Consider the following 25,480-nt stretch of genomic DNA (forward strand, 5'->3'; position numbering starts at 1 on the left):
CAATGGGCAGCTTGTGAAGTCAACATTTACAGAGGATGCTGAACTCTCTCTCCTTGTAGGTATGGCAGTGCCTGCTCTTCAGAATCAGGACCAACAGGAAGGAGAGAAAACACATCAACATTTGCAATCTTCAGCGTGGCCCAGTACAAGATTTCGTGCTGATACTGTGACAGTGACAAAGCCCAACATTATAGCTTCTGAGTCATGTGTGGTGGAACAGGTTTGGATGGATGAAACAAAGACTGAAGTGGCTTATGGTCTTACGCTAGGTAAAACTTCCAACCAAACAGATAATGGTGAAACTTTGTCATGCCATGGATAAGGGCAAGCACTTCCTTCTCGATTTGAGTATAGTAGCACAGCTCCAATCCCACACAAAGGAGTGTTCACTGCCAAAACCACAGGCTTAGCGGGATCAAAATGAACAAGGCATTTGTCACTCAACAAGGCATTTTTAAGTTTCTGGAATGCATCCTGACAGTCTTTGGTCCAAACAAAAGGCACATGCTTCTGGCACAAACATTGCAACAGAGCCACTATCTGGGCTGCATTGGGTATAAAGCGGATATGATATGTCAACTTTCCAAGAACTGGCTGCAATTCTGTCATGTTCCATGGGGCAGGAAGGTCCTGGATGACCAGCAAATGTGATTTAAGGTGGTGAACACCTTGACTATTAATAACATGGCTGAATTTCAGTCTGAAAAAAAGCAAATTTGTCCAGACAATACCTGAAACCTGCAGCTAAAAGTACTTGAAAAGGTGTACAAAGGTTACTGATATGTTCCTTTGGTGTACGTCCTGACACCACAATATTGTCCAGGAATTCGAACAGCTGGAAACTTCTGCAGTAAGCTGTTCTAAGTAGCGTTGTAATATGACAGGTGTGGAAGCACTGCCTAAGGGCAAGTGCTGAAATTTGAACAACCCTAAATGTGTGCTGACCACAAACACTTTCTGAAACTCCACATCTAGTGGAATTTGCAAATATGCATCGCTTAGGTCAGTTTTTGAAAAATAGTGGCCCACACCAAGCGTGTCTACGAATTCCTTACGGCAAGGCAACAGGTAAATATGAACTATTGTTTGTGGATTCTCAGTGGATTTAAAATCAACACAAAGACAACGTCATCCAGAAGGCTTTGGTAAGTTTGATTAGCCTGGACAGGAGCAATAACACCATTGTCTTGCCATTCTTTAAGTTCACAATTGCAACTTTATCTCTAACTGCATGAGAGAGAGGACACGCCCAAAAGAACTTAGGTTGCAGATTGTCCTTCATAGTAATGTGCAGCACAAATTTATTTGTGCTGCCAAGTTCTTCAGGAAATAAATCAGGAAACTCCTCAGTCAATTAAGTAACACTGTTACTGTTACTGTTACTGTTACCAGGTTTGCATGTGGTAGTTGGTCACAAGGCCGTACCTGTTTGTCACTTTGTGTTACTCTGCAAGTGGGAGCTACGTCAAAGTTTTCCACGTCACTCACACACGAGTCCTGATGTTCAGTGATTTGTAACACTTATTTCAAATTAGGATCAGAAAGTTTGAAAATTTGTTCTCGAATACTACTGTCTGGCGTATTGTATGTAATTGCATCACGAATCATTGCATCATTAAAGTACTGTCTGCAGCTTCATTGAAAATGACACTGTTGTGTCAAACCCTGAAGTTCAGTGACCCACTTACATAATGTCTGTTCTGGTTTTTTCCGTAATCAAAAGAACTTGTAACGAGCTGCAGCAACTTGTACCTGATCCTCATAATACTTAGTGAGGGCCGAAACTAAGGCTTCAAAAACTAGCAAATCTGTCCTACTAACTGGGAATAGCATAGCGACTCTGTTGGATTACAAGAAATAAGAAAGTTTCACAGTGCCTTGAAGTGTAGCACAATGAGTGACTGACTGAGCATACCACTTGTTCCAGTCCCCTTGTTGTTCATTGAAAGCTCGGAAAGGTTGAATGCATGGGGGTGGTGCTGTGGATGTGGCTGGCTGTGGTGGAGTTGACGCAACAGCGGCTTTTGCATTAATAAGCTGCAGGACTGCCATCATCACCTGCTACATTTGATGGTTCTGAAACTGAATAAACTGAATTAGATTAAAGTCGGCAGCAACCTGAGGTGTAGGCTCAGGTGACTTAGGAGGCAGGTTAGAGGCCATTTTAATGAGAGGAGGCCGGCAACAGATTAATTATAAGCAATATGAATGCACAAATAGTGAAAGCGTTGCTGCTTGTCTGCAAGAAAGAACACAGTTTGTAGCAATGCTCCTCTGGAAGAAAAGAGAAAAATATTAGTGACACACTATGACGGAGCAGCGAAGAGCGAACCTGCAATCAGCGGTGCCAGATTTAGTGTCTGGTGCTGTTGAAGTCAGCACTGGCACAGACAAGAAAGGAGAGAAGTTGTGATGGCCAGTGACCGAGCGAGGTGGCGCAGTGGTTAGCACACTGGACTCGCATTCGGGAGGACGACGGTTCACTCCCATCTCCGGCCATCCTGATTTAGGTTTTCCTTGATTTCCCGAAACCGCTTCAGGCAAATGCCTGGATGGTTCCTTTGAAAGGGCACGGCTGATTTCCTTCCCCATCCTTCCGTAATCCGAGCTTGCGCTCCATCACTAATGACCTTGTTGTCGACGGGACGTTAAACACTAATCTCCTCCTCCTCTTCCTGTGATGGCCAGTGGCAGGAATCCAAAATGACCTGTACATAACACTTGCAGATTAGTGGAGCACTTTATTTCGAAAAAGAAACGCAACATTAGTTAACTTCTCATTATGAGGTGGCTTGGTGTGCTTTCTGTGCCTCCATGCAATTACTTTTACACTCTATAACTACTCGCAGAACACAGGCTAAGTATTGTCTTTTTATTACTCAGTACTGATGTCTTGGAAGTTTGTGACCAAACTGCGGCTGACCACCGATGGGTGGATGGTTAAGTCAGCGTTGACAGGGGATGCTGAACTCTTGTCTTCCTAGCTAGGTGTGGCACTGCCTGCTCTTTCCATTGGCATGTGAGTCAGCACCTTTTTGATGCCATTTTGTGGTGCAGTGCTGGTTGGTGTGCAGCCAATGGTGTAGGACTACACACAAGCATTGTAATAATGACACCCTCAGTGGTGAAAGGGTGACAGGTGTAATAGTCTTACAGGTTCCCACCCATCAGAGCTATAGTACTTGATACAAGGCACGATTATATCTGTTCATATCCCATGTTGTTTCAGTGTGCAAAACTTATCTAACTTCTCATTAACTTGAAACTTCCTGGCAGATTAAAACTCTGTGCCGGACCGAGACTTGAACACGAGACCTTTGGCTATCGCGGGTAAGTGCTCTACCAGCCGAGCTACCCAAGCACGACTCACACCCCGTCCTCACAGCTTTACTTCTGCCAGTACTTCGTCTCCTACTTTCCAAACTTTACAGAAGCTCTCCTGTGAACCTTGCAGAACTAGCACTCCTGAAAGAAATGATAATGCAGAGACATGGCTTAGCCACAGCCTAGGGGATGTTTCCAGAATGAGATTTTTCACTCTGCAGCAGAGTATGCGCTGATATGAGACTTCATCTACATCTACATTTATACTCCGCAAGCCACCCAACGGTGTGTGGCGGAGGGCACTTTACATGCCACTGTCATTACCTCCCTTTCCTGTTCCAGTCGCGTATGGTTCACGGGAAGAACGACTGTCTGAAAGCCTCCGTGTGTGCTCTAATCTCTCTAATTTTACATTCGTGATCTCCTCGGGAGGTATAAGTAGGGGGAAGCAATATATTCGATACCTCATCCAGAAACGCACCCTCTCGAAACCTGGCGAGCAAGCTACACCGTGATGCAGAGCGCCTCTCTTGCAGAGTCTGCCACTTGAGTTTGTTAAACATCTCCGTAACGCTATCTCGGTTACCAAATAACCCTGTGACGAAACGCGCTGCTCTTCTTTGGATCTTCTCTATCTCCTCCGTCAACCCGATCTGGTACGGATCCCACACTGATGAGCAATACTCAAGTATAGGTCAAACGAGTGTTTTGTAAGCCACCTCCTTTGTTGATGGACTACATTTTCTAAGGACTCTCCCAATGAATTTCAACCTGGTACATGCCTTACCAACAATTAATTTTATATGATCATTCCACTTCAAATCGTTCCGCACACATACTCCCAGATATTTTACAGAAGTAACTGCTACCAGTGTTTGTTCCGCTATCATATAATCATACAATAAAGGATCCTTCTTTCTATGTATTCGCAATACATTACATTTGTCTATGTTAAGGGTCAGTTGCCACTCCCTGCACCAAGTGCCTATCCGCTGCAGATCTTCCTGCATTTCGCTACAATTTTCTAATGCTGCAACTTCTCTGTATACTACAGCATCATCCGCGAAAATCCGCATGGAACTTCCGACACTATCTACTAGGTCATTTATATATATATATTGTGAAAAGCAATGGTCCCATAACACTCCCCTGTGGCACGCCAGAGGTTACTTTAACGTCTGTAGACGTCTCTCCATTGATAACAACATGCTGTGTTCTGTTTGCTAAAAACTCTTCAATCCAGCCACACAGCTGGTCTGATATTCCGTAGGCTCTTACTTTGTTTATCAGGCGACAGTGCGGAACTGTACCGAACGCCTTCTGGAAGTCAAGAAAAATAGCATCTACCTGGGAGCCTGTATCTAATATTTTCTGGGTCTCATGAACAAATAAAGCGAGTTGGGTCTCACACGATCGCTGTTTCCGGAATCCATGTTGGTTCCTACATAGTAGATTCTGGGTTTCCAAAAACGACATGATACTCGAGCAAAAACATGTTCTAAAATTCTACAACAGATCGACGTCAGAGATATAGGTCTATAGTTTTGCGCATCTGCTCGACGACCCTTCTTGAAGACTGGGACTACCTGTGCTCTTTTCCAATCATTTGGAACCTTCCGTTCCTCTAGAGACTTGCGGTACACGGCTGTTAGAAGGGGGGCAAGTTCTTTCGCGTACTCTTCCTGGGCGATTACAACTGTGTGCCGGACCGAGACTCGGACACGGGACCTTCGCCTAGGCTGTTTGAATCTCGGTCCGGCACACAGTTTTAATCTGCCAGGAAGTTTCATATCAGTGCATACTCTGCTGCAGAATGAAAAATCTCATTCTGGAAACGTCCTCTAGTCTGTGACTAAGCCATGTCTCCGCAATATCCTTTCTTTCAGGAGTGCTAGTTCTGCAAGGTTCGCAGGAGAGCTTCTGTAAAGTTTGGAAGGTAGGAGATGAGGTACTGGCAGAAGTAAAACTTTGAGGATGAGGTGAGAGTTGTGCTTGGGTAGCTCCATTGGTAGAGCACTTGCCCACGAAAGGCAAAGGTCCCATGTTCGAATCTTGGTCCGGCACACAGTTTTAATCTGCCAGGAAGTTTCATATCAGCACACACTCCGCTGCAGAGTGCAAAACCTCATTCTTCTCATTAACTTGTTAGTAATAGATTCTCACAGACCTCATTCTAGAACTCCTACCCACCATTTTGTCCTAAATATGCCAATGTGTGAAATGTGCTTTGGGGGGCTTCTCTATTACTTGCCTGTGGAGCCTTGTTGTAGAGAATCTCATAGTATGAAACTGAGTATGCTACATATTTATTAAAAGGTACAGTTCAGCACCACATTGGGGATGTTCTCTGCAGTAGGCCTCACTACATGTGCTCCTTCCCTTACCTTATGGAAATGGTGTATGTTACAGTCCAGTGACTATTTTTCTTTCTTGACCTTAGCAAAGGGAGCAGTATCTGATTGATGGTAGCTGCCAAGTCTGAATTCTGAGCTACCAGCTAGCTTTGACAGAAGATTTTGACAGTGTGCTGGTGTATGTGGTCAATGTTACAGATCATTCACAATGATCATCCATTCTGAAGTCTTGCCTCATATTTTAGAAGAGTTCCTTGGTAGAACAGTGGTGTCAATTTACATTAAGCAATAGGAGCGCAGCACTGTGAAGACTGAAAAGCAATTGATCTGCAAGAAATCTTGTAATGTTTTGGAAGGACAGGAAAAAGACCTAGAATGAGATTTTCACTCTGCAGCGGAGTGTGCGCTGATATGAAACATCCTGGCAGATTAAAACTGTGTGCCCGACCGAGACTCGAACTCGGGACCTTTGCCTTTCGCGGGCAAGTGCTCTACCATCTGAGCTAACGAAGCACGACTCACGCCCGGTCCTCACAGCTATACTTCTGCCAGTATCTCGTCTCCTACCTTCCAAACTTTACAGAAGCTCTCCTGCGAACCATGCAGAACTAGCACTCCTGAAAGAAAGGATATTGCGGAGACATAGCTTAGCCACAGCCTGGGGGATGTTTCCAGAATGAGATTTTCACTCTGCTGCGGAGTGTGTGCTGATATGAAACTTCCTGGCAGATTAAAACTGTGTGCCCGACCAAGACTCGAACTCGGAACCTTTGCCTTCGCAGGAGAGCTTCTGTAAAGTTTGGAAGGTAGGAAACAAGATACTGGCAGAAGTAGAGCTGTGAGGACTGGGCGTGAGTCGTGCTTCGGTAGCTCAGATGGTAGAGCACTTGCCTGCGAAAGGCAAGGTCCTGAGTTCGAGTCTTGGTCGGGCACACAGTTTTAATCTGCCAGGAAGTTTCAGGAAAAAGATCTGATTGCATGATTTCCTGTGCCACAAAAACAATTGTACCTCATCAACAAAAATATAGGTACCAATAAGGAGGGTTTCTGGGGAAGGACAAATATCTTGACTCACTGCTCTACTGAATAACCATATCCTAGTTTCCACTTAAGAAAATATAGCCCAAACAGTGGCAGAACATTTCTTCCAAAACACCTGCATGGCTAGCCGGAGTCCCACATTTCAGTTGTGTAATGAGGCTGGATCATATGTCAAACAACATATAGGATTACAACTGCCTATTCACAAGCTGGGAATTGGAACCAGCCCTGTCATTGGCTCTTATCCTCATCTAAGGCTGGTGATGTTCAGCAGAGCATGGTACAGTAAATCAGTTTGCAACAAAAGAAACCCTCCTTGCTGCTTTCAGCAGAATTATTAGATCAATGACCACTACCCCAACCCATAAAGGGAAGCAACAGTAATATCCTTCATGAAACCAGGGAAGGCTGGTACACATCCTACCAACAGTTGTATTGTCACCTTAAGATGATGTGTGGGAAAGTCTACTGAACTGATCGTTAGCCACCATATTGTCTAGATTCTGGAGATCTGAAGGCTCCTTGGCAATTACCAGTATGAGTTTAAGAAATACCATCCTACTCCCAGTAATCTCACACTGCTGGAGGTGGCAGTACAAGAATAAAAGTGATTTCAAATAATAAACAATAATATATTTGTGAAGGTGGTGCCCCACAGCTTGGAAATATTTTTAAGAAGTAATTGTTCGACTCCAAGAGCTGATAATAAATAAGCCTACTTATTGATTACAACTGATTTCAGTCCTTAGACCATCATCAGATATCATGTATACCAAAAAAGAGGACATATGAAACACATTTCACTGCCAACATAACACTCTCTCTCTCTCTCTCTCTCTCTCTCTCTCTCTCTCTCTCTCTCTCTCTCTTTCTTCATATAAGCACATGAAAACTCGCATAATAAGATCTCACATGCTCACGTAAAACATTTAGAATAACTTATATGGAGATACGAGACCCATGTTGTCAGATATAATAAAACCCATCACAAGTCACAAGAAAATAAAAGTAAGATATAAAGTAGTGGCCTGACTGTGTTCATAAATGTAATGAAACACTTCAATACAGTGCATTCGCATAGAGTTGCCTGTTGTTGAGTAGTGAAATAGATTGTCAAAAATAGAATGTGCCAAACACTATAATCTTTGTTCTATATGAATTAACAATAAACTGTGTCCAGTAAAGCCTAGCCTTTGACAGTGATGCGTGTCATCGTAACCACATTGCCTCCATCATAACCAGATTGCCCGCATGATGTAGAGTCATCTTTTTAGACCAGGAGAGTCATCAGTATGCAGTGCTTGCAGCTTAGCCCTGTTTAAACACTGCATTTTTAATTAGGGTTGTTTTATTTACTAAAAAGATTTGCTATCAATTTCACATGTTGAAAATACAAATGTTGTAAAAATATTAAAATTTTGTGTTGAGCCAGGGCATCTCTGTAGAGAGAGCCAATTTATAATGTGTAACATAGTGATTTGTTCTACCAGTTTTTATCAAGTGATCAGCCACTCACATAAATCTGTAGTGCTATTTTATCTTTCATCTCTTCTTGGTTTTACTTCCTTTTACTCTTCACTATATTCTCTTTTACTGTTAATTTTATTTATTACTAATTATTGGATATTTGAGCACACTGTTGAACATACCTATCTCAGAGACATTAAATAATAATTATCAGATTTTGTTAGCAATGACCCATGTATGCTTATTATAATTTTAACTGTAGACATGCAGTTTTATAAAACTGTATTGAGGAAAACTTGTTTATTTGTCTGTTTCAGAGACTTAAGTTTATTCATTTCTCATATTACTGTACTCTGTTTTATTGTTCATCATAATTCATCTTCTGTCAGTGATGGTATTAATAAATTACTGATATGTGAAAAACATTTCATATTGGAATAATCTGAACTGTCATTTATCATCTTAAGTGGCATTCGTCCCATAGCTGTGGGCTTCTCAGTGTTGTGGAATACTCCAACCTAAGTCAGCAGTGTGGCAGGCAGTGTTGGCATTGGTGTAGATTGGGAGGACAGAGTCCCGCAGCAGGTCTGGTCCCGAGGAGCTATCTTCATTGCTCTCTCAAGTGTTGACATTGACAGACAGTCTCTGAAAAACAACTAAAGTGTCCAAAGGACATAATCACCAGAACACTTCACTTGTCACACAAAAGGCATACAGTCACATTCAGCAAGTACACTGATAACCATGCCATTGAACACCATAAAACAACCACCACCACCACCTTCTCTCCATTCTGTTCCCTGATTCATTGGTTGTTTCCCTTTCTCTCCTTTCAAGATCAGACTTATGTCTCTCTATTATTTGATGCGAAATTCGCCATGTTTCATGGCCATTAATCAAACCAGGTAATACATTGATTGTGAAATTTCCTTTTAAAACACATCAGAAGTTTATTTTTGAAAACCTTATTTTGTTTACCCATAAGTACTCTAAGCTATCTTTAATCTTTTACTTATTTCTTTTCCTGTCCATTGAATTGTCATCTCCAATTATATTACATACAGAAGCCCAACTGGATCTTTGACTTCATTGTCAATTTGTACTATTTTCTTTTTAATATGTTGGTAATAAATTATTTTATTCTAAATATGACTGATTTTCATAAATTTGCTCTACCAGATTCTTCCTTTTCTTTTTTAAATTTCTCTGCACTAGAGACAAGCAGTACAGTAATAATCAGCAAAACAAATGGTGTTCAAATGTGTTCCATTGACAGATTCTTTTTTTCTCAGTTTATGGGTCTAACACTTCGCAGGGATATGAAATAGAATGATCACACAGGCTCAGTCATGGGCAAAGCAGATGGTAGACTTCAGTTTACTGGTAGAAAACTGGGGAAGTGCAATTAGTCTACAAAGGAGATTGCTTACAAATTACTCATGTGACTGGTTCTAGAATATTGCTCAAGTGTATGGGACCAGTACCAAATATAAGTAATAGGCGATATTGAACATATACAGAGAAGGGCAGCACAAATGGTCACAGGTTTGTTTGATCTGCAGGCGAGTGTCACAGAGAAAGTGAAAAACTGAGCTGGAAGAGTCTTGAAGATCGACATAAACTATCCCAAGAAAGTCATAAAGTTTCTAGAACTGGCTTTAATTGATGACTAGGAATACACTGCAATACGTAGGGATCATGAGGATAAGATTACCATAATTACTGCACACTCAGAGGCATTCAATCAATTTCTTTCCATGCTCCATATGTGAATGGAATGGGAAGAAATCATAATAACTGGTACAATGGGACATACCCCCTGACATGCAGTTCATAGTGAGCTGCAGAGTATAGATGTAGATGTAGATGTATCTGGAAACTTCGTATATGGTTGCTAATAATACTTTTAGTGATACAGAATATTCACTTCGCTCTGAATTTTTGTGGAAGCTCTATCATTAATTTATATATTCTACAGCGGTTGGAGAAAGATATGGAAACATATGCATGCTTGAACATAATTGCAGAAGCTAAACAAATCTGCAGGTTGCGCTGTTGTATTTGACTAAATGGCACCTGAGTGATGTCCTTAATATCATGCAAATGTCGGTCATGGTCAGAACAGTGTTCTTTGTAGTTGTGAGTGCATTATGTCAGAGCTAAATGAATCCAGATGTGGGCAAATTGTTGAGGTTATATGGTGGGTGCTCCCATAACCAAGACAGCCAAAGTGTTAGGTGTTTCAAGAGACATTGTATCAAAGATTACACCCGATTCAGGAAAAGTAGGAAAAACACACCTGCTAAGTCACAGTGCGGACAGAAGTATGTGGTGAGTGATTGTGAAAGATGATTGTGATTGTAACAAAAAATAAGAATAACAGCTGCAAAAGACACTGTAGAAGTGATTGTTGCACTCGAGAACCGTGTCAGCACCAAAACAACACAAGTGTCTGTTAAGTGATTGTGACAGGTGATTGTGATGGTTATGAAAAATAAGGATGACAGCTGCAGAAGTCACTGCAGAACTGAATTTCACACTCACGAACACTCTCAGCACCAAAACAACAAAAAGGGAGCTCCATGAGCAGGGAATTGCAGGTATAGCTGGAATTCCAAAACTACACATCACAGATGCAAATGCTCATAAGACGAAATCGTGGTGCGGAAACCATAAAACCTGGACTGTGGAGCAATGAAAGAAAGTCATTTGATCATGTTCATGTTGTTATACACTGTTTCCAAATTCTGGCTGAGAAGGTCCCAAGAGTGAAACATGGGGAGGAGGAGTGGTCTGGGGGGGGGGGGGGTGGTTAGTGATAATTTGGACAGCCATATTGTGGTGGTATTCCCTGGGTACCCTGCAAGGTCGCTTTGCTGCCAAGGATTATGTGACCATTTTGGCTGACCAGGTCCATCCCATTGTACATTGTTTGTTCTGCAGTAGTGATAATGTGTTCCAAGACAACAGCCACCCTATCCATACAGCTCACATCACCCAGGATTGATTTTGTGAGCAAGAGGGTGAATTGTCACATTTTCTCATGCCATCACAGTCACCATTTCTCAATGTTATTGGGTCTTTGGGGTCCATTTTGTAGAAAAGTGTGTATGGTCACTATCTACCGCCATCGTTATTACCTGATCTTGGCATTATTTTGTAGGCTGAACAATAGTAGATTCCCTTAAACCATACAGACCTGTATTTATCCATTTGGAGATGTTTGGAAGCTGTTTTGAATGTTGATGGTTTTCCTACACCATACTGGCCTCATAATGTTTTTTTGGTATTTCCATAAATTTTGTCCATCCCCCTGTATAGTATTTTAACATTGTGCAAATGAGCCATTGTGCTGTATCTGCATCTAAAGCCAGCTTTTTCCTCAGGATATCCAAAGTCTTTTCAAGTGAAATTGTCTTCCACTGAATATATTTCTTCCTGTGCTACGCAGTAATTAATTGGCACTTCAGTTTAAATAGTGCTAACTTCCCTATTTGTCATGTAATCAACCCACTTCCTCCCCACCCCACTCCCAGAAAAAAATCCGTCATAGAAATTCTTTGAGTGAGGGGGAATAATTCCCATATCAGTTCAGTCATTACCATTACCCTACACCTCTCACCTGCTCTGGGCCAGGTGTCCCATGGCGGCCCTTGTTTGGCGATGTGGCCTGGTTCCTAGCCTTATTCTCCTTGTTCTTTTATGTTTGCCACTTTTCATGTTTTATCTTTCCAAAATTTTATCATCTTGTCTGTGCCGCCCATTTTCTTGGGTAACTGGTGGTGAGGCGGTGCTATTGGGATGGAAAGGGTGCTTCTACCACCGCATACCGCACTTCGGGGACCTCCAGCTGCATTTTGGGCTTAGCGGCTTGCCCCCTCTCACTCCCCTCCTGCTTCTCCTTGATTTTATCTCTGTCTTATTGTATCTTGTTTACAATCGGGCTTTCCAGTATTTGCCTTTTGTACCTTCCTTCTGAGGATTATTCCGGTTTCAATACATAGGGGATGAAGGGACTGCACAGTTTGGTGCCTTTAACTCCAATATCCAACCAACCATTACCCTAATATCTCTGCCGGTGGTTATAATTGGCAGATCAGGCATAGTGAGATTCAGTTCTGGGCTCAGTTACCACAATGTAGGTATTTCCAATTTCCGTAAGACATTTAAAACAAATGACCAAGTCATTTACTTTTAGAAAAGTATGTGTGAATTCTTTTTCCTTTGTTGTCTGTCACTCAGAACTACTTGGAAAGGGGGTTGACAAACATGTTACATGAAGCAAAAGTCAGCCACCATAATTTAAGTTACAGTTGAACCTTTTGTGCATCACAGAGCAGAGACTTGACCTAATTCCTGAAATCATTTGGGAAAATATGGCCCCTCCTTTTCCCAGAAATTGAATGTTGTGAGACTTGGTGAATTATCTCATAAATATTTGCTCCCTTTTTAATTTTTGACGTGAACTATTTATACAACCCCTGTTCTTCATATTCTTTAATCAAATGGTGGGTAAACTGGTTATTTGCTACTTCATTCATTATACATTTTTTTATAAGGAGCCTCCAACACATCATAAGAAATGCCACCTAGTTATATTTGATGTTTACAGATTTCAAGTCTCATCAGTGGACATATATAAAAAAGTTACTGGTGAAAAATATTTCTAAAGTGTATTGAAAATTATATTTAAAAGGCCAAATTTAGTATATTTATTCCTTTAAGCAGTTGTCTTTACTTATTTAATTGTTTGTATTCCATCCAAAGGATTTTCCATTGCATCACCAATATTTGTCATGCATACTGATGAGGCAAAGCATTATGACAAGTGCTCAACCCAAGATTGAATGCCAACAGGTGGCACTGCGGGCACGTGACACAGTAAGGAAAGCATAGAAGCGAAGCAGAGACTGATGGGGAATCATTCTAGAAATGATGCAGGTCACCCATCGGGAAATCCTTCATCATATGTGACTTTGACAAAAAGCAAATGCTTACAGCCCGGCATCTGGGAACAAACATGTAGGAAATGGTGAAACTGGCAGCTGTGTGCATTCAACCATTGTGAGTGTGTATGGTAAGCAGTAGAAGGAGGCCTACTTAGGCAACAAAGTTTCGGACATGCACACTTCATCACAAAACACAGAGGTCAGAGGCCTTGCACGCTCTGGAAAGCGGGATAAGCAGTGGTTTGTTGTAAATCTGATAATAGACTACAGTTGCAAATCTGATAACAGATTACAATGCTGTTGCAGGCCAAGTGTTTCAGAGCACACTGTTCAGTACACATTTATGAAAACAGGGTTCCACAGCAGATGAACTGTATCTAATATTCCCAAGTTGCACCAACAACATAGTCAGTTAAGTTTGCAGTGGCTTTAGGATAATCACGACTGAATTGTGGATAATGACAACATGTTGCCTGGCCAGCTGAATCATGTTTCTTGTTAAACAGGTCAGTGTATGTGTCTGGATATGCCACATCAAGGTAAATAGCTGTTCGAAATTTTGAAATTGGGACCATGCCATGCCATGGCTGCAGGCTATTGGGATCAGTATTGTGCTGGAGGTGGTTGGGGGGTGGGGGCGGGAGACACATTCACCTGGACTTCCATCTTCCGTAGAACCTTTGCTAGTAATTAACGGCACCATGACAGCTCTGGAATATGTGAATGATGTGAAAATTATTGCGAATCACCTGCGTCCCTTAATGCTTGATGTCTACCTCAATGGCAGTTACGTCGTACACCATGATAATTACCCAAGTCACAAGGCCAGCAGAATCATTCTACAGTGGTTTGAGGAGAATGATAGTGAACACAAGTTGACGTCATGGCCACAAAATTCACCTGATGGAACACATCTGAAATGCTATCGGGCTACAGATCCACACCAACAAAGCTCCAGACCGTAATTTGCTGGAATTGTGTGACCTGTGCCAAGTGGTGCCACATATCTCCAGAAAACTACCAAGGACTTGTTGATTCCCTGTCACACACAAGTGGTCCATGGCTAACCACACTATTAAGTAGTTGGTCATAATGTTTTAGCTCATAAGTATGTGTATTTTGTGCAACTGTGCATTACTTTTCAGCAGTTTGTAATTGCTTTCAATTGTAGATGATGTTGATATACCACTTATATTAACTCCATTTTACAGGAAAAACTTTTGATACATGGAGTGTTAAGCTGTTGTCTTTATTGTCAGCTGTATGGCATCTTGCAGTGGACCTCAAATGGTTTCTAATACCACTTTTGACGGGCTTGCTGATTACATATGTAACGTGGGTTGTAATTTATTATGACAGCAAAGTACCAGGAGTGCAACCGCCAAGTCCCTTCAGTGCGTCGTAAGTATGAAATAAACATTTGTTCTGTGACATTGTTTGCTTTAGCTATTAAAAATGTGTTCCAGGTAGAGTAAATAATGCTGTTATTATTCTAGTTTTCATTGAAGTACTGTAGAAACATACAAATATTGCATGAATTGACAGAGAAAGAGTATAACTATTCTATGCACTGAGTGCCCAGTATTACACATTTATTCATGAACTGCATTTAAATTCCAACAAACACTGTCACTGCACATCTTAATGTTACACATTTATCACCAAAATAAACGTAGATGATGTGACTGTGTCCGCCAGCAGCCACAGCAGAGGCTCACACATGACGCCATGGCCTGGTCTAGTCTGGTAGTGAAATATCCATCATTATGCATATGGTAGCCAATGTGTTAAAAATGGATGCGTACCCCACACAAGGCTCAGCTTTTTGAGTATGTACATGGCAAGCATGGGGCCCCAAGCCATTGCAGTAATTCTTCCTTTCCTGTGCTGCAATTATACAGTCTGACTATATTTTTCCTCACATGTATTCCCTAGAACAGATTCTCCGCTGATGCCCTAGTTCACTCATAGGACGTTGATTTTGGCTTCTCCCACTTCGTTCCCCTTATTTCGGTTAACATATGTTTGGTTCCAGTTCTGGGTTATACTACCATATATTCCAAATTTTTACAGATTTTGCAGGGAAAATAACCCAATACCCAGCAGGTGGCTAGTCCATGTAGGGGTTCATCAGGTATCCATATGCTGGTAGCCCCTTGACCATGCAGCCGGCCAGAGTGGCCGTGCAGTTCTAGGCGCTACAGCCTGGAGCCGAGCGACCGCTCCGGTCGCAGGTTTGAATCCTGCCTCGGGCATGGATGTGTGTGATGTCCTTAGGTTAGTTAGGTTTAAGCAGTTCTAAGTTCTAGGCGACTGATGACCTAAGAAGTTAAGTCGCATAGTGCTCAGAGCCATTTGAACCATTTTGAACCTGACCATGCAGGTATCACAGTGTTGATGCCCAAGCTGTTACCTTCCTGTGCATGTTGAGGATTAGGTCCCTGTCCATTGGGAGGCATCAGGGTCCCAGGCACTAGCCACATGTCTGGTTGCCTTTGCTCCAACGTGGATGGCTCTCATGGAGAGAGCCCTCATTCAGAGTAGGCAGCATCGTGGCAGATATTTAGCTTCACGAAATGACCAAAATTATCAGCATGTATCCAGGAGTTTCTGGCAGTCTTCCAGACTCCAATTCAATGCCAATCATTATGAGTATAGCAACTTTCTCTCCTTGGCAATGACTTCACAGTCAGTTATTCCTCCCAGTTCCCAGTTTGCGTCCAAACAGATGGAGGATCCATTCTCTTTACTAAGCCATGATTTTTGTGGAGAATATTGAAAACATATTTGGTGAACTCCGTTCCCCTAGCAAGTTATGAAGCAGTTCTACGTTAAGACGGAAAATACTACGCAGTTCTGGTTGTTACCATCTTGTAAATAAATTGATGTGTTTGTTGCCTTCACACCCAAAAGCAACTGAACATGATACAGGATTAATTTTTCACCAGCACCAAATGCTGCAGATGAACGAAGAACTACATCAACACATGGAGAGGTGAGGGATCTACTTTGTATGTCATGTATGTTGAGGTTCACCAGACAACGAGGTAGACACTAGCACATTCATCCTTGCTTTTGAGTGGGGGTTCTCTTCCAGAGGGGGTCAACATCATATGTGGCCACTGTGAAGTGAAGTCATATTTCCCACCCCAGTGTTTTACTTTAAACACAAGTGATTTGGGCATATGTCTTCCTGGTGTACATATGACCCTGTTCATGGAGACTGTGGCCACCCACTTTGCAATAATGCATCACATGTGTTACCACCTGTCTGAGACAGTTGCAGGAGCGACCACCCACCCCGATCCCAAGAACACACTAACCTACTCAAGGAATAGAAAATCCAGGAACAAACCACAGTGTGTCCCTCATATTTTGAAACCTGTAAAAAATATAACCATTTGTATTCAGTGTCACCGATATTGACTTTTGCCGCTAATGTGGCTAGGTCATCAGCAGTACTGATGTTTTTACTCCCTCAACATCAACATCTGGTAGTTACACAAATAAACTTGACTGTGGGGGCAATAGGCACTCCCCTCTCATGTTTGACGTGGGAACCTTCTCACCTAAAGTCCACAAATGAGGCCCGACACTAGCCAGTGTCTGAAGAAGCCTCAGACTGTGGGTCCCAGGGCTGCCCACTCTTCTTCCATTGCTATACCCACAGCCCTCATAAGAATCTTGACCATTAACAACTGTGAGAAAGAACAAGAACTCTTGTGAGAAGGTTACCATGGGGAACTTGGAGGTACCAGATCTCCACCATCAACATAGTGATAAAATGGCATTAAAATGGATGTTACTGACACCTGCCAGAACTAGAACAATTAATTTCCTTGTGTTCTGCAATCTGTGTTCCTCTCAAAGAAACACGCTTTACTGATGGCCATCCTCCAACTCTTCGAGGTTGCTGTGATTTCTGCCTGAATCATACCAGGCCTGAGAGAGCATGTGGAGGAATCTGTACATTGCTTCACACAGATGCCCTCAGAGAGTGGATTCTCATCCATACCATGTTGGAAACAGTAGCAGTGCAAGAGCAAACAACCCCTGCGATCACAATTTGTAATATTTATTTGCCTCCAGGGAGGGCATTTCCTTACCTTGAGATGATGATTATAATGCAACTACTCCCTCACGTTTTTCTCCTAATTGGGTGTTTCAGCACACACCCCATAGGGAAGCACCACTTCATCTGTTGGGGGCCTGCTGATTGACCAGCTTCTTTCTGATCTTGATCTGTGTCTCGTATCCACTTCAGTGCCACCCATGACACCTTTTCAGCTGTCAACCCTACGATCTCTTCCCGCACTCTCACGGCCTTGCCACAATGTTCACTAGACAGTGAGCTTTATGATAGAAACCATTTCCCAGTGATCCTGGCACTTCATTGTCAGTGACCAATGGATCAGTTAGCACAAGAACTCTTCGAAGAGCCACCTGGCAGTTATATAACTCTGCTGTCACCATTTCCCCCTCTCCATAAGATTCCACAGATGAGCTTGTGGGAGGGAGATCTCTCTAACGCAATCATCCACACCACTGAAATGCTATTCCCCTTTCTGCAGGCGCCACCCACTGCTGGCCAGTGCTGTGATGGACCAAACAAGTTGCAACAGCTATTCAGGATCATCAAAGGTCCCTGCAATACCTCAGATGACATCCTACACAGACTGCCCTCTTCACTTTCAAGCAACTACGCACTAAGGGTCACTGTCTAATTAAATACAAGAGGAGGAATGCTTTGAGTGCTGTGTCTCCTCCTTGGGAACATATGCCTCTTCAGCCCTAGTGTATGCAAAGCTCTTTTGGGCCACCAAAGATCAACAACTGTCCTGGACCTCTTTCTTCATAGAGGTAATTGCCCCAATGCGTTGACTGTTGCTGCACATGTTGTGACCCACACTGCAACAGCATCAGAGTCCTCCTCATATCATGATGCCTTTCAGATGCAAGACAAGTTGAAGAAATCTCCCCCCCAGTCACACCGAATTATAACATGTCATTATATGATGATATGTTAAGTAAGGTGAAGAAATAAGGCAACAACTCACATATAAACACACAACAGTAAACACTATTCACACTAGTTTTCAAGCTCTTGCCCCTTTTTTTGGGAAAGTACACACATTCATACGCACAGACACCCAAACACACACTCCTGTCCCCCCCCTGCAGGTCTGGGGGTAAGAATAGGCCTGAGGTATCGCTACCTGTCGTAAAAGCGACTAAGAGGAGTCTCACACGTTTCGGCCTTTATGTGATTGTCCCCTGTAGGGTTTGACCTCCATTTTTCAAAATTTTCCCAAAGGGCGAGCCAATTGGGGAAGGGTGCCTTACATGGTGCATCGTGTCCATCGCGCATTGAGATCTGTAGCCCACTTTCTCGACATCGCATTGCAATCCCGCCCATTCTCCATCTCTTTGGTGAGGACACTTTATGGGTGCGTTTTCCACCATGAACTATGCAGTGTCACCTCTATGCCGACAATGACCATGGACTTCTTTGTACCCCGTATCCAGCACGGTAGCCAGTCCACTGTGGTGGGGCCGCCATGTACCCTGTTGGTTGTAGCCCCCTGACAACACAGGGATCGTTCTGCTGATGCCTGTGCTATTAACTCCCCTCCCCATGTATGCCAAGGAGTAGATGCCCATCACCCTGGGGCATCGGGACTCTCAGCAACGGTCATCCTGCCAGGTGGCCTTTGCTGTGGCTGGGTGGCGCCCATGGGGAGGGCCCCTGAGCGGAGTGGGTGACATCAGGGCAGATGACACGCCATGAAGTGTAGTACATCATCTCTTGCTGGTGGTCCGCCGCCAGCAGTCTCTAAGCGGGCAAAGTCTAACATTAATGCTAAGAAATATGACCCCAAGTCATTCACCTCCCTGGCTACACCATGGGAGGAACGCTAGGCTACGGATGGCAGTAAAGCTTATTCCCCCCCCCGGTACCTCGCATGTATGAGAGTTGATGGGGAATCTTTCATGTCCATGAAGCCTCAGTTTTGTGGAGTATTTGGAGGACAAGTTTGGGGAGGTGGAGGGCTTGTCCAAAATAAGCTGTGGGTCAGTTTTGATAAAAGCAGAATCATCTGCCCAGTCACGGCCATTACTCGCTTGTGGCAAGTTGGGGGATGTTTCTGTTACCATCACACCTTATAAGAGCTTAAATATGGTCCAGGGTATTATATTCCAGAGGGACCTCCTTTTGCTGTCTGACGATGAGCTGCGCACCAATTAAGAACAGCAAGGTGTTCATTTCGTCCGGCCATATGTATTCCTGCTGTACTTCGAGCCCCACCTCCCATCTGTGTCAACTGCAGAGAGCATCATTCACCTTGCTCACCACGTGCAGGATTTTACAGAAAGAGAGGTAAATCATGGAATATACGACCTGGACTGACTGACCTACACTGAGGCTAAGAGGAAATTTGAGTGCCTACATCCTGTGGCTATGACCTCCTCATACGCGGCCGCTACGAGAACAGTTCTCACCCCATCAGTTCCTCGAATTCCTGTCGCCTCTCAGAACCGAGAGACTACACCTGCCCCCTTGATGGTAGGGGGCACTTCCCTTCCTGTTGCTCCCACACCACCTACTTCGGGAGCAACAGCCCCCCCTCCTTTCCCCCCACCCCCCACCCCCACCCCCCAACCATCGGGGATTTCAGTACCCACTTCTGAGCCAGCTTCTTCGGCTCCTTTCACTCCTTTCACTAGAAAGGGGTCCCTTGGGTCACTCCCTTCCCAGGTTTAGTTGGTAGCAGCAGGTGACCCTGAGGCATAAACTGCCACATTGAATGTTCCGTGTCCACAGAGGCCATTTTGAACAGCATTCCTTGCCTAGTGGCTGCAGTGTATTGACTGCAGAGCTGGTGGCCATCTCTCGTGCACTTCAGTATATCCGTTCATGCCCCGAGGAATCGTTTCTTCTGTGTACTGTCTCCTTGAGCAGCCTACAATCTATCGACCAGTGCTACGCTCGCCAACCTTTGGTAGCGTCCATCCAGGAGTCCATCTATTCCCTGGACTGGTCCCATCGTTCAGTGGTGTTTATGTGGATCCCAGGACACGTTGGCATCCCAGCCAATGAACTTGCTGACAGGCTGGCCAAACAGGCTATGCAGAAACCGCTTCTGGAGATGGGCATCTCTGAACCTGACCTGCGTTCTCACTTACCCCATAGGGTTTTTCGGCTTTGGGAGACAGAGTGGCATAACAGTACACACAACAAACTACGTGTCATTAAGGATACTATGAATGTGTGGAAGACTTCCATGCAGGCCTCTTGCAGAGAATCAGTTGTCCTCTGCCAGCTCCGCATTGGCCATGCTTTGGCGACCCATGGTTTCCTTCTGTGCCGTGAAGACCTGCCTGAGTGCTGGTGTGGCGCCTGGTTGACAGTGGCCCATATTCTAGTGCACTGTCCCACACTGACTGCCCAGTGATGAAATCTTGATTACCGGACTCATTGTCGCTAATTTTATCTGACAATGCCTCATCGGCTGATTTAGTTTTACGTTTTATTCATGAGAGTGGGTTCTATGGTGGAGGTTTTAATGTGTTGAAGAGTGGCTGGCTTCTTTTTTATTCTCATGGTCAGCCAGCCATGGTAATCTGCTTTCTTGTTTTAATCTCTTCATTCAGTTTCTTGCATTTCTGTGCTTTTCTTGTCCCCTTTTGTCCATTTACTTGTTTGTTGCCCTTCATCGTTCTTGTGATTTTTCCTTTCATTACGTTTTAAGTTGTCACTCTCGTTTGTTTTATTCACACTTGTGGCATTGTTTTATTCGGAACAAGGGACTAATGACCTCGTAGTTTGGGCCCTTTCCCCCTCTTTTAAACCAACCAACACACTCCCATGGCCACTTTTACCAGAAAAAGAGCAAGAGCTTGAAAGCTAGCGTGAATAGTGTTTCCTGTTACATGGTTCTGTGCTCCACACATCAGTTCACTGTAGATGAGTGGTTGCCTTTCTCTTACTTTATGTATTGTCCCATCCAGGAATTTCTATTAGAATTATACTGTCATCTAGAAGAAAGTGTAATTACATGAATGACAAACACTTAACTTCACTTAACGAATGTTTATTTAGCACTTGCACATACAAAAACGCGGAGCGAACTGCCTCCGGCCAGAACACATACTGTATATATACAGCTACAGAACATTCCAGTAGAATGATTCTTGACATTTGTGGATATGTCTAGAATGTACTCGAACTGAATATAGAAACTGTACATTCCAGGTGAGTTTTGAACTCACGACCCTCCATGCAATAGGTTAGTATCATAACCACACCATGGTGCTACTCAACTTCTTCTGCGACATTGCTCCTTCCTTAAGAGAACAGCGTCTCGATGCTACATCCTCCTAGTCCAGGAACGCATCATCGGTCCTGCATACTCCGACTCCCGATGACTGATTCTCGCCCTGGTGGTGATCTTCTTAGAACTTCTTTTGCCGCTATGCTCTTCGTCACCTTTCCACTTGTTGCCTGTCATTGGAGCGTCAAATTTATCCTGGGTTGCAGGGTCCTTATAGGGCTTCATTCGAAGGACGTGGACCCTACCTCACGATCTTTCGTCATCTTGTGTCGGAGTCGAAATCTTCAACTTCATAAGTAACATCAGACAACTGTCTTACAACCTTATAAGGTCCAAAGTAGTGCCTGAGGAGCTTCTCAGAGAGACCAACCTTGCGATCAGGAGTGAAGATCCGGACGAGGTCACCAGGCTGATACACAATAGGGTGGTGGCTTGCATCATACCTTCGGCAATCGTTTTCTTGAGCCTGCAGCGTGTGGAGTCGAGCTAACTGCCGAGCTTCCTCTGCTCTGGTTAACACCTGGCCGATGTAGTAGTCATGCACGTCGTCAGCATGTAACAGAAACACAGTGTCCATTGTCATAGTCGCTTCACGTCCATGCACCAGGAAAAATGGCGTAAATCATGTGGCGTCTTGTTTGACAGTGCTGTAGGCAAACGTCACGAAAGGTAGCACCTCATCCCAGTTGCTCTGCTCAACATTGACGAACATTGATAGCATGTCAGCCAAGATCTTATTAATGCATTCAGTAAGCCCATTAGTTTGCGGATGGTAGGCAGTCATCATGTGATGAGTAATGTTGCACTGACAGTTTATCTCTGTCACAGGATGCGATTGAAAAACTTTCCCTCGATCCCTAATTAACGACCTTGGGGGTACCGTGTTTTAATACAATATCTTCCACGATGAATTTGGCTACCTCGGATGCTTCGGCTGTTTTCACGGCTTTTGTAATGGCATAGTGTGTCAGATAATCAGTTTAAACAATAATCCATCTATTGCCACTAGCAGACATTGGAAATGGTCCGAGGAGGTCAATCCCAACACATTGGAAAGGTGTTTCGGCTGGTAGAATTGGTATGAGTTGGCCAGGTGGTTTCTCAGGAACTGCCTTTCTCCTCTGGCACTCACGACAGTGCGACACATAGTGACCGACACTCCTAAATAAACCTGGCCAAAAAAATCTCATGTGGATTCTGTCATACACTCCTGGAAATTGAAATAAGAACACCGTGAATTCATTGTCCCAGGAAGGGAAAACTTTATTGACACATTCCTGGGGTCAGATACATCACATGATCACACTGACAGAGCCACAGGCACATAGACACAGGCAACAGAGCATGCACAATGTCGGCACTAGTACAGTGTATATCCACCTTTCGCAGCAATGCAGGCTGCTATTCTCCCATGGAGATGATCGTAGAGATGCTGGATGTAGTCCTGTGGAACGGCTTGCCATGCCATTTCCACCTGGCACCTCAGTTGGGCCAGCGTTCGTGCTGGACGTGCAGACCGCGTGAGACGACGCTTCATCCAGTCCCAAACATGCTCAATGGGGGACAGATCCGGAGATCTTGCTGGCCAGGGTAGTTGACTTACACCTTCTAGAGCACGTTGGGTGGCACGGGATACATGCGGACGTGCATTGTCCTGTTGGAACAGCAAGTTCCCTTGCCGGTCTAGGAATGGTAGAACGATGGGTTCGATGACGGTTTGGATGTACCGTGCACTATTCAGTGTCCACTCGACGATCACCAGTGGTTTACGGCCAGTGTAGGAGATCGCTCCCCACACCATGATGCAGGGTGTTGGCCCTGTGTGCCTCGGTCGTATGCAGTCCTGATGGTGGCGCTCACCTGCACGGCGCCAAACACGCATACGACCATCATTGGCACCAAGGCAGAAGCGACTCTCATCGCTGAACACGACACGTCTCCATTCGTCCCTCCATTCACGCCTGTCGCGACACCACTGGAGGCGGGCTGCACGATGTTGGGGCGTGAGCGGAAGACGGCCTAACGGTGTGCGGGACCGTAGCCCAGCTTCATGGAGACGGTTGCGAATGGTCCTCGCCGATACCCCAGGAGCAACAGTGTCCCTAATTTGCTGGGAAGTGGCGGTGTGGTCCCCTACGGCACTGCGTAGGATCCTACGGTCTTGGCGTGCATCCGTGCGTCGCTGCGGTCCGGTCCCAGGTTGACGGGCACGTGCACCTTCCGCCGACCACTGGCGACAACATCGATGTACTGTGGAGACCTCACGCCCCACGTGTTGAGCAATTCGGCGGTACGTCCACTCGGCCTCCCGCATGCCCACTATATGCCCTCGCTCAAAGTCCGTCAACTGCACATACGGTTCACGTCCACGCTGTCGCGGCATGCTACCAGTGTTAAAGACTGCGATGGAGCTCCGTATGCCACGGCAAACTGGCTGACACTGACGGCGGCGGTGCACAAATGCTGCGCAGGTAGCGCCATTCGACGGCCAACACCGCGGTTCCTGGTGTGTCCGCTGTGCCGTGCGTGTGATCATTGCTTGTACAGCCCTCTCGCAGTGTCCGGAGCAAGTATGGTGGGTCTGACACACCGGTGTCAATGTGTTCTTTTTTCCATTTCCAGGAGTGTATGTCTTAATAAATCCTAAATGTCCAGCCTCAGGTGTGTCATGGAATTTCTGTATAACATCTAAGCACATGTGTTTAGGAATCACTGGCAGCCACCCCTGTCCGAACGGATCAGAGTTTTTCGTGCAAAGTAATACATTAACTACCCTAAACCGTCCTTTCACACCCTCTGACTGCTTTAAGGCAAGCATAATTTGAGATATCTTCTGCTCAGGAGAGAGACCCTGGAGTGCAGTGAGACAGTCACTATCTTCATCAAAGTCTTGATGGTCTTGCACAGGGTTTCTTCAGAGACAGTCAGAATCTTGGTGTTTTCTTCCACTTTTGCACACTATGGTCATATCATACTCTTGAAGACATAGTACCCACCTGCCAAGTTGTCATTTTTGGATCCTTAAGACCTGTCAACCGACAAAGTGAATGATGGTGTGCAACAACTGTGAATGACCTTCCATAGAGATACTGTCGAAATTTGCACATGGCCCAGATCAAAGCAAGACATTCTCTGTCTGTAGTTGAGTAGTTTCTCTTGGCTTTTGTAAGTGTCACAGAAGCATAGGCTATAACCTTCTCCTTTCCATCCGAAATTTGCACCAGAACAGCACCGATCCCATACCCACTGGCATCTGTGTGTAGTTCTGTAGGTGTTCTCTCATCATACAGATCAAGTATGGGGTCAGTCGTCAGAGCTTTTCACAGAACATTGAAAGAAAGTGGTTGAGCACCATCCCGGATAAATTTAGCATCAGTTTTTAACAACTCTTGGAGTGGCCTGATGGAAGCCACTGTGTCGCTGATAATGTGCGCTATCACAAGTTCCAGTACCCAGCGTCTCCACCAGAATAATGTCATGTAGAAGAAGATGTAATTAGATGAATGACGAACACGAACTTCACGTAATTAAGGTTTATTGAGCACTTGCACATACAAGAGCATGGAGCGAACTGCCTCCGGCCAGAACACATACAGTATATATACGGCTACAGAACATTCCAGTAGAATGATTCTTGACATTTGTGGATATTTCTAGAATGAACTCGAACCGAATATAGAAATTGTACAGTCCAGGTGAGTTTTGGACTCACGACCCTCCATGCTATTTAGTATCGAAACCACTACACCACGGTGCTACTCAACTTCTTCTGCGGCAATATAATGAACCTTCCACTGATTGGAAACTGCTTCAAGCTCTTGTCTTGTCACATGATACGAGACCAGGCCCTGATGCGGGTCAGATGATATAACATCTTACTATTACTCAGAGACTCCATCTACTCAGGGTCTTGTTTCATATTTGGCTAGAAGGTGTTTTCCTTTCGCAGTGATGAAATAGTGACATCATTGCAATTGTTAAACCAGGCAAAACCCCCCACATCCATCAACAG

At 44.3% G+C, this 25,480-nt stretch overlaps 1 protein-coding gene across 1 annotated transcript in view; it reads left to right on the forward strand.

Annotated features, from left to right (window-relative positions):
• The window catches only part of LOC124788236, a 55,250-nt gene that overhangs the window by 16,207 nt on the left and 13,563 nt on the right, over nt 1-25,480 (forward strand). The window contains exon 2 of the mRNA XM_047255419.1: nt 14,347-14,536. Within this exon, the coding sequence (XP_047111375.1) occupies nt 14,347-14,536 (190 nt within the window). The remainder of the gene's footprint in view (nt 1-14,346; nt 14,537-25,480) is intronic.

This window comes from Schistocerca piceifrons, chromosome 3, assembly GCF_021461385.2.
Source record: "Schistocerca piceifrons isolate TAMUIC-IGC-003096 chromosome 3, iqSchPice1.1, whole genome shotgun sequence".
In the NCBI taxonomy this organism is placed as follows: Eukaryota; Metazoa; Arthropoda; class Insecta; order Orthoptera; family Acrididae; genus Schistocerca; species Schistocerca piceifrons.